Below are 10861 nucleotides of genomic sequence, written 5' to 3'. Positions count from 1 at the left end.
CTCTAATGGTAGGGTTGGAGGGAAAGAGGATGAGGAGTGGACAGGACTCTGGAGGTGACCTTGGTGGGCCTAGAGTCAGCTTTTTTCCTGTGGCCTCCCCAATGGCTCAGGCCCTTGAGAGCCCTGGGGACACAGCCTTCTGTGCAGGTATCTGGCTACAAGGGTCTGCCAGCCCCATAAGAAGACCCCTGAGGCTGGGGGAGCTTATAGCATGGCTGTAATACACTGTTACTAAGGTTCTCTGTTACACTGAGAAACTTCAACTGCTCCACAACATAATACCTAAAAGGGGCCATTTCTTGATTGCTTTTCTATGAAAACTACACGTGCATTCTTTTAATTGTTATTACAACCCTATGGAGTGGAAATTTATCTTTTACCATTCCTAGATGAGACTACAAGCTCAGAGAAGTTAAGTGAGTAGCTGAAGGCCATATATCTATTGTGGGGTTGGAAGATTCTAGAATTTCCAGTAGATAAGTTTGAAGGAGCAGCTGTCCCAGGGCCCCCCCGACTTAGATTCTCATCATGTGTACAGCCTGCTGTGAGAAGTTGATCAGAAAGGATAAGTCATTGACCCTCTCCATCTGACTCTCAGCCACTCAGGGTTTGACCAACTGGTCTCAGGTTCGCAGAAAACCCCTCTCTGCCCCATTTCCCCGACCACACATGTAGGTCCAGACAGGCAACTAGTGTGGAGGACAGTAGTGGTTTTTGCCTTTTTCTAGTAATAGCGGCTCAATATTCCTTTGGAGAACCATTTCCCCACTGTCAGTCCATGTTTTCAGTGGAACAGATTCCACTCCTGGTATCAATATATTAGGACTCTTTCAGCTATAACATCCAATCAGAAGCCAAAGAAAAACGGACACCAGATGTAAAATCCATCCTGGATATATTATCTTAATGGAACAGCCCAGGGGTTTCTCTTCTAATTGCTGGATTCAGGTTCTGTTTATCGAAGTTCTGCTCATCCCCATTTTACAGGCGGGGGCAACTGAGGATCATAGAGACAGTAATTTGGCCAACATTACAGAGACCTCAAAAGCGATTGGAAGTCCAGGTCTCCCTGACCCTAAAGCAAAGAACTCTACCGAAACTGTCTGTCATTGGGGTGCGTTGCTCTAAAGGAGAAACATTCACTTCCACGGGGCGGAGCTATATTGCCCAAGAGGAAGAGCCAGATACCTAAGAGGGTGGGGCTGGCGCTCAGGGGGTGGGGCCAGAGCTTGGCCGCGTTCAGAGCCAGGGGGCGGGGCGAGGCCGGATGGCGTTAAGTAACTCGGGCGCCTGCGCGGAGGCCAGGTAGTGGCGCCTCCGGCTGGGACTCCCTTGCGATTCCACTCAGCGTTGGCGGTTTCGCTGGCTTCCCGCGTTCCGCGACGGTCGTTTCTGTCCGTTTCGACGCCCGGCTCTGCCATGAGCCGGTGCGGCGAGGCTGCGGCCGTGGCGGCCACGGTGCCGGGCGCGGACGTCGGGAATGCGGGGCTGCGGCCGCCCATGGTGCCCCGCCAAGCGTCGTTCTTCCCGCCGCCCGTGCGCAACCCCTTCGTGCAGCAGACACGGATGGGCGCTGCGAAGCGCGTCCAGGTGAGGGGCGTAGGTCCTAGAGAGGATGCAGGTCAGGTGACGGGCGTGGGTCGTAGAGAGAAGGCACGTCCAGGTGAGGGGCGTGGGTCGTAGAGAGAAGGCACGTCCAGGTGAGGGGCGTGGGTCGTAGAGGAGGCAGGTCAGGTGAGGGGCGTGGGTCGTAGAGGAGGCAGGTCAGGTGAGGGGCGTGGGTCGTAGAGGAGGCAGGTCAGGTGAGGGGCGTGGGTCGTAGAGGAGGCAGGTCAGGTGAGGGGCGTGGGTCGTAGAGGATGCAGGTCAGGTGAGGGCGTGGGTCATAGGAGGCGCAGAGGAGGCTTATGCAGGTGAGGGGTGTGGGTCGTAGAGGAGGCAGGTCAGGTGAGGGGCGTGGGTCCTAGAGAGGATGCAGGTCAGGTGAGGGTCGTGGGTCATAGGAGGCGCAGAGGAGGCTTATGCAGGTGAGGGGCGTGGGTCATAGGAGGCGCAGAGGAGGCTTATGCAGGTGAGGGGCGTGGGTCCTAGAGAGGAGACAGATCTAGGTGCGGGGTGAGGGCCTGAGAGGAGGTGCATCCAGGTGAGGGATGTGAGCCTGAGAGGAGGCAGATTGAGGTTAGGGGTCTGAGAGGGGACATGTTCTGAGGGGCCCGTGTGTCTGTCAGTGGAAGTGTGTGTGTGTGTGTGGGGGGCGTGAGTCTGAGAAGCAAAGGCTCTGAGGAAGAAAGATGTAGATCTGAGAGGGGAGGGCTTATTCGGGGGCCATGAGCCTGCAAGGGGCAGAGATGTGGGTCTGAGGATTGAGGGCACATGGAGGGGGGTGTGAGAAGATGCGGAGAACATGTGGGTCTGAGAGGAAGGTCCTAAACAGGAGGAGGCTGAGCAGGCCAGTGATAGAGGAAACAGTCTATGCTGAGAAGGGGGAAGGAATCTGTGAGAACTTCAACTTGAGTGAGAATGTAGCGGGAGGCCAGCCTACCACAGGGAAGTCGGGCTCTCTCTCTCTCTCTCTCTCTCCCTCCCTCTCCCTCTCCCCCCCCCCCCCCCCCCCCCCCCCCCCGCCTCCCCTTAGGGAAGGAGAAAAGTCAGTCTGGGTTGGGAAGAGTAAGAGACAAGGCAGAGAACCCAGGTTTGGAATTAGAACAAGTAAGGCTGTGACGATCTAGCTGAGCAGGAGCATAAAGAGCAAGAAATCAGAATCTAGGAAAAGGGATAACGGGAGTCAGCTTAAGACGTTTCAGAGTTTTTGGTTCTGAATCAGTCTTCACCCAAACCCATCTCCTAGATTCAAGGATAAGAGGTAGCCTAACTTTCTTCCACTGTGAAAAATGGCTATGTACAAAACGGAAGTTTCCTTTCCTTTTTCATGTAAAGTGCTGTAATGGGTTACATTCACTCTTCGGACTTCCTCTTTTGGTGAGGTTAGTGATCAAAGAACAAGATAGACGATGCACGCTACATTTGTCCTGTGTGTTCTGTACGAAAAATGGTTTTGATGTTTTCCATCTCACACATTTCTTTACTTTGGATTTGAAGTAGTGTAATTTTTGCATAGCCTACTTGTATGCACTGAGACCTTTGTTTGCCTTCTACAGTAGAGGCAGGTTAAGTGCTGGGCGAAGCAGCATGCGGTGGTGGGTAGAGTGATGACAGATGGGTGTCTGGTGAAAGAAGGGCGTGGGAGAGGAAGAGGAACAGCATGTAGTAATACCTCTTTGTAAAGAACCTACATGTTTAAAACTTAGACCTTCGTGACGTTAACTATCTCAAAACTTTTGAAACACTTCTAAGTACATTGACTATCATTTAAGTTAATTTTCGTCCTTTTTAATCAAATCAGTCATATTTAAATGAAAGTATGTCCATCTATTTGGCTTTATATTTTGGACAGAGGATCAAAGGGACATATGATAAGTATACTACTCCTAGAGTAAATTATTAAGTGTCTTTTTTTTCTTATAGCATGGCCTGTTACTGTTTAGACAGCACTTCCAAATAGCTCTACAAGAGCTGTGATATGATGCAAAGAACACTAGTCTTAGAACATATCTCAGGCCCTGCCATTTATTAGTTGTATGACTTTGGCCGAATCACGTAACCAAGATGATGGACTTCACTTTCATCATCTACTAAATTGGAATAATAATACATTAAAGAAGGGTTAAAATTAAATAAGATAATGTGTGAAAGAATCTGGTATTGTTTGATGATCTTAATATTGATATTTATGTTATTTGTTGTCTACAAATTGTAAAAGTACTTAAAACTAAGTACTACAAATTAAAAAGTACTTAAAATTTGCTACTTGGATTGAATGGAATTGAATATAGTCAGGTATTTTTTAAAAAATTAAAAATCCATACAGATCAGACACAGAACAGGTTTCAATGGCTTAAATGGTCTGGATAAATTGAAAAACAATGTTGGCTACATTATCCAGTTTAAAAGATGGATATACTTTCATTTGAGTATAACTTAATATTATTAATTCAGACTAACCTGAATTTGAACTCAAATTTATCTTGAATGATGATCAATGTCTTGCTTAAGGACTATTGTTACTTTTGCATCTCATTGTAGGGCTTAGCTTTGCTCCTCCCATTCTCTTTTTGACTATTTAAGGGTCTGCTACTTAGTGGCATAGAAAAAAGTAGCGTGGCTTTCAATTCCTCCGTAGAAATAGGAATTGAAATGAATGTTTGGTAGTAATTGTGTGGTAATTTACCATGTCAAAAATATTTCTTGAATGCCTACTATGTGCCAGACACAATGCTAATCTCTAAAGATATAGCAGTGAACAAGAAAAATAAGGACCCTGCCTATCTAAAGCTTCTATTTCACTGAAAAAAATTAAACAAGTACAAAAATATATAATTTCATGTTTTAGTGCTACGAAGACAAACCAGAGAAGAGGATAATCTTGACAGAGTACTGAAAGAATGCCTCTCTACAGAGGTGACATATTACCAAATGGAAATATAGAAAATCCCCTTAATTTGTCAAAGACTGACTCAAAATTGGTTTACTGTTAAGTACTATTATTTGTTGCAAACCTGGAAATGGCACAGAAAAAAAGTTGCCCAACATTTGACAACTTGTCAATTAAAATCCATCATTAGCTGCTCATTGCAAATGTTAGTAAATCTTATATGAATATGTTATTACTTCATTCTAACTCTATCTTCAGTGTCTATGCTATTGTCCTTTATTACAGTCAAAATTATTTCTTGATCATTTGCAAGGCTGTCTTTATTTGACCTTGGGGCCTACCCACTGTACTCTTTTCTCTGAGGATGTTTTTGTCAAAAACAATCAGAGGCAGTTGCTTAACAGCACAGCTGCCTGAAGCAGTGAGTAATTATCAGAGCAAACAATAAGCTGGCCAAAAAGCTTATAAGAAAAAGCTTGTAACTATATGCTATCTAAAAAATACACACTTTTGATTCAAAGACCCAAATAGGTTGAAACTGAAAGGATGGATATGGTATACCCTACAAACAGTAACAAAGAACTAGAGGGGCTCTATTAATATTTGATAAAATAGACTTTAAGACAGAAAACTAGAGATAAAGGAGGCCATTTTATGACTTCTTGATTTATCGAGGAGATATAACAATTGTAACCATATATACACCTAACAACAGAACGACAAATACACAAAGCAAAACTGACAGATTGAAGGGGGAAATAGACAACTCAACAATAGTAGTTAGAGGCTTCAATTCCCCACTTCCAATAATGGTAGAACAATGAAACAGCATATCAACAAGGAAATAGAAGACTTGAGCAATAGTATAACCATCTGCACCTAGCAGATTATATTGAACACTCCACCCAACGACAGCAGAAGACACATTCCTCTCAAGGGCCTACGGAACATCCCAAGATAGACAATAATATTAGGCCGTAAAAGAAGTCTCACTAAAGTATTACAATAATACATTGTTCTCCAACCACAATGGATTGAAATTAGAAATTAGAAATCAATAATAAAATTTGGGAAATTTGCAAATGTGTGGAAATTAAATCACATACTCCTAAAATAATCACGATTCAAAGAAGAAATAAAAAAAGCTAGCAAATACTTTGGCATGAGTGAAAATGAAGACAATATATAAAAAACATGTGGCTAGCATTGTTTCAAAGTCTGAAAAGACATTATAAGAAAAGGAAATTATAGACCAATTTCCCTTATGATCACAGATACAAGAAATTTTGGTGAACTATCAGCAGGTCAAATACCGCAATATGTGGACAGGATAATATAGCCTTCCAAGTTTGGTTTATACCAGGAATACGAGGTTGGTTTAACATACAAAAATTTATATTCCAACATAATTCATCATATTAGCATATTAGATAAGAAGCATATGTTCATTTCAGTCGATGCAGAAATTTTGTTAACTTATTTGACAAAATTCAACATCTACTGATGTTTAAAAAAAAATTTCAGTAAAATAGGAACAAAAGGGAACTCTTTCAACCTAATAAAGGGCACCTATTTTTATGTGTGTGGAAACAAATTCATTCTGAAATTTATGTGGAAATACAAAGGATCTAGGTTAGCCCAAAAAAACTTTGAAGAAGAAAAGTTGGAGGACACACAGTACCTGACCAACAAACACTTGGAAAATGTACTCAGCATCATTTGTTCATCAAGGAAGTGTGAATTAAAACCACAATGAGGTATCGTTTTTCACCCACTTGAATGGCTGCAAAGACTGACAACACTGAATACTGGTGAGGATGTGGAGCTACAGGAATTTTCGTCCTTTGTTACTGGAGATGTAAAATGGTACAACCACTTTGGAAAACAGTTTGGCAGCTTCTTTATAAAGTTAAGCATACCCTCACCCAACATTTCCACTCCCAATGAAATGAAAATATATGTTCACATGGAGAATTGAACATGAATGTTCATAGGAGCTATATTCATAGTGGCTCAAATATTATAATAGCTAAAGGTCCATGAACAGTTGAATGGATAAATGAGTTGTAATATATTCACACAGTGGAGTAATACTCCACAATTAAAAGGGCTGTGCTACTGATACATGTAACCGCAAGGTTGAATCTCAAACACATGAAGTGAAAGAAGCCAGACATAAACGATTTCATTCATATGACAGTCTAGAACAGGCAAAACTATGGTGAAAGAAAGCCTATCAGTGGTGGCCAAGGGCTGGAGAGGGTGTATTGACAGCAAAAAAGCAGGGGGGAGCTTTCTGGGGTGATGGCAATGTTCTATATCTTGATTGTGGTGGTGTTTGCATCACAGAATACATTTGAAAAAGTCATAATTTGTAGATCTACAATAGGCACATTTTATTTTATGTAAACTGTCTTAATAAAGTTGATATTTTAAAAAGACTCCCAACACCAAGTTTTGCCAAAGATGCACAGTGACTGAAGTTCTCATACGTTGCCAGTGACCCTTTAAAATGATACGACCACTTTGGAAAACGGTTTGGCACTTTCTTATAAAGTTAAACTACGTCTGTCACCCAGCAATTCCACTCTTAGGTATTTACCTAAGAGAAATGAAAGCATATTCACAAAAGGCTTGTATAAGAATGTTTGTGTTGGCTTTATTCATAATAGCCCACAACGGGAAACAACCCAAATGTTCACCAGGAGATTAGGTAAACAAATTGTCATATAGTTATAGAGCAGAGTAAAATTCTGCAATCAAAAAGAATGAATTACTGATATACAAAACAACAGCGTTAAATTTCAGAAACCTTAAGTGGGAGAAGCTAGACACACAAGAATACATAATGTATGATTCCATTTATGTGATATTCAAGAACAGACAAAACTAATCTATGGTGATACAAATCCAGCATTGGTTACCTAAGAGGGTAGTGAGAGACGTAAGGTGACTTTTCTGGGTATGGGTGTGTTCTGTATCTTGATTGGGATGGTGGTTAAAAGAGTATATTTTTACATTTATCAAAACTCATTGAATTATACACTTAAGATGTATATATTTCCTTGCATGTAATTTTTACTCCAGGCACACACACATGTATACAAATAATTTGGCAGAGTGCAAAAATAACTGGAATATTTTTGACATGTCTTTAAATGACATGATCATGCTTAAATTCACATTAAGGGCCTGGAGAGAGAGGAGGACAGCACTGTTTGAGTAGTGTAATGAGCCAATAGAAAAACCGGCAATTTGTTATACAGAAGGACATTTTGTTTCACTTAAAAGGCAATATGGTATAGGGTTAAGAGCAAGGGCTTTGTAACCAAGCCGTGTTCAAATCCTGGTGCTACCACTTAGTTACTGTGTGATCTCAAGCAATTTAACTTAACTCCCTCGGTGTCCCTCCTTCCTTATATGTAAAACAACTTAAGGTTGTAAGAATGAAATAAGTTACTACATGCCAAGTGCTTAAAGTGCCTGGTACATAGTAAGCATTCATATATTATTTGCTATTCTTATTTAGTTTTCATTATTTATTTTATTTTATTTTATTTTTTCCTTCCCCCATCTCCATTGGTGTTATTAGTTAAAAAGGATGGGCCAGTATGTAGAACGGTAACATTTACCTCTTCACACTCTAATCCTTTTCATTAACATTTCTCCAACTTACAACTCTCAAAACCCAATTTGCCGTTTTACCTTGATAGCTTCTGCTTGTCTTTCAAGACTGGAGCTCCAGCCTTGAGCTCCTCCAAGGAAGCTTTCCCTGACTGTTAAGTCAGACACACCTTTTCTCTCTTCCTCCACCATTCTCTATTTCCTTTCCTTGACATCCAGATCAAGTTGTTAATAGTACTTGGTTTTCTTCACTGTTTGTTTTGCTGCCTGTGAGGCTTTGTGGGGTCAGCTCCAATGTCTTATTTTCCTTTGGCTTAGATTCCTCGTCTGCCGTAGGCTAATGCTCAATTCATCCTTGAGTGACTGCAGGAAGAGTATAAAACTTCCCTCTTCCACGTTTCGGTTTGATGCTACAGCATTAAAATAATGTCCATTCATCTATTTTTATCAACTTTCACTTTCAGATGTTCTTTCTTGGAATTATCCTGCTTCCAGTTCGTGCCATATTGGTTGTAGTAACTTTATTACTGTCATGGCCATTTGCTGCAATTTTAACAGCATGCTGTCCTGAAAGGTTGACCCATCCAATAACTGGTTGGAGGAGGTAAGAAATAATTAAATCTAAATGTTGGGTAAATCAAGATGAAGAAGGGTTTATCATAGTTTAGTTGGTGATCCAGTTAGTTTAACTTCTACCTACTCAATTGTAATCATTTATTTTTGTTTCTCAGATGAAACTGTTCTTATTGCATGGAGACATTACTGCCCACGCACATGCGATCATCTGTTGATGTTGTAATTTCCTAACATTAAAATATTTTGTTTTCTGAGTTACTGACAAAAATGATAGACCCCTGCGTCTCAAAGACTCAGTTAATACACCTGCAACCATTGCCGCTGAAAATCCCAGGATTTCTTTTGCTCTTCCTTCCTCGGTTTTCACATTTGCTTTTGTCCCTTTATAATAACTACATACTTTATTCAGTGGTATTATTAAGTGGCTCAGGTATAGTATATGTATTCATTATTTCAGTGATTATTAGTCACAATTTAGTTATTAATCAAGATAGCCTCGCTTTTTTGAACATTAGCATGGAGGCCGACTGGAAGTGCTTCTCAAGCACTATGTAGTTAGCATGGTGTTAGAGAATTCAACTGAGTATGTATTAATAGTCATTGGAAAAAGTTCATTCCTACTGGGCAGAACCAACTTGTGGCCATAAGTATGTCCCAAAAGTGAAGGCTTTTCACGTGGACTCCTTGGATTTCATAGGAATCCATAGATGGGTTTCAGGGCACTGTTGACATCTCTGAAATTGTGCACTTGTTTTTTGTTTTTTTTGTATGCAAGGGTCTATTCCTTCCATCCAACTCTCAAATGAGAATATGTCCTCCCAAAATTTTGAGAAGCACTGTTCTAGAAAGTTTTTAAGAAATATGCAATTTGCTGCTCAATTCATGTTCTAGTGAACAAATGTCACCATTAAGTGCAAGGCTAGTTTGAAGTGGAACTACATCCAAGGCTGGCAATGCCCCCAGGGAAATAATACCACCACAGTCCTTGCAACGCATACGCCCTTGATTTATAACACAAGATTGTGTGTCATTAAAAAGATGCTGCAAGAGACATTTTTTATCACTCACTGATTCCTTTCAATTATCTCTTTGGTTTTTATTGTTAATAGTTTTACGAAAACCTGTGATAGTGGAATAGTCTAAATATCCAGAAAACAGATGTAAATGTTGGAAAAGAAAGTTCTACTTTTGTCAATTAAGGCAGTATGTCTCCCTGCTCTCAAATAGGTAGCATTGGAGTTACCATGCAGCACTAGACTATTAGCCATTTTTTAAAAAACATTTAAATAGAAGCGTCTAATGACTCTGAATATAGGATACTTTGGAATGTCGTTGTCAGAAGCTACATCACTATAAATCGAAATTAGCAGGTGTGGTAACTCCATGAAAGGGTGAGCTTCTGATCTTTACATAAAAGACCTCAATTCTGAACTAAAGTGCAAAAAGGAGAGACACAGTTATTTCTCTGCAGCCTCTGGAAAAGTACTTGGTTTTGTGTGTCTCACGTCTTTTTACTGTGAAATAAAAGTCGGACCAACTTCCTCAGTAGCTACTTAATTGCTCCTTACTAGGTTATTACAAGATTGTTGAGAGAATTAAATAAGACGCCCATCTTTTAAAGTTCTCATTAGCTGTCTATGGGAGAGATGCGTAGTATTTTATATTCACGAAAACACCATATGCTTTATTCACATATTGAGAAGTCCATCCTCTGTTTGCCTTTCTAGGAGTCTGTTTTTGTTTCCCTACTCGCTTGAGCTTATCAAGGACAGAGACTGGACTTGTCTGTGTGTCCAGCACAGTTCCCTGGCACAGTTTGGTGAATTAATTAATCTTTAGTGACAGATTCTTTTTCAAAAGTAAGCAGATAGATTTCTGGCATTGTTTAATTGCATCACTGTTCCAAGGAAGTGAGATGGTGAATTCTCTTGAGTTTCTTGGTGATGTCTAAGAGCTGTCATCATATAGGTAACAAGGCTTACTGTTAAAAAATTCTCCCTAAATCACTTAGAAGACAGTTTCAACATGGGAGTTCTGAAAGTGTTTGGGAGATAGCACCATCTTCCTTAGACAGGTAGAGATCTCCCAAGGTGATTACTTTGAAGGGCAATTCTGATTTGAATTCCTCAGAGAGGATGTGTGTTGAAAATTCACTCTCTTCACTTTATA

At 40.8% G+C, this 10861-nt stretch overlaps 1 protein-coding gene across 1 annotated transcript in view; it reads left to right on the top strand.

Annotated features, from left to right (window-relative positions):
* Positions 1–1276: 1276 nt before the first annotated feature.
* LPCAT2 (lysophosphatidylcholine acyltransferase 2) overlaps positions 1277–10861 on the top strand; it is a 54653-nt gene continuing 45068 nt past the window's right edge. The window contains exons 1-2 of the mRNA XM_019749780.2: positions 1277–1590; positions 8581–8720. Of these exons, the coding sequence (XP_019605339.2) occupies positions 1420–1590; positions 8581–8720 (311 nt within the window). The 5' untranslated portion in view covers positions 1277–1419. The remainder of the gene's footprint in view (positions 1591–8580; positions 8721–10861) is intronic.

This window comes from Rhinolophus sinicus, linkage group LG11, assembly GCF_036562045.2.
Source record: "Rhinolophus sinicus isolate RSC01 linkage group LG11, ASM3656204v1, whole genome shotgun sequence".
In the NCBI taxonomy this organism is placed as follows: Eukaryota; Metazoa; Chordata; class Mammalia; order Chiroptera; family Rhinolophidae; genus Rhinolophus; species Rhinolophus sinicus.
This window is presented reverse-complemented; position numbering and strand designations above follow the sequence as displayed.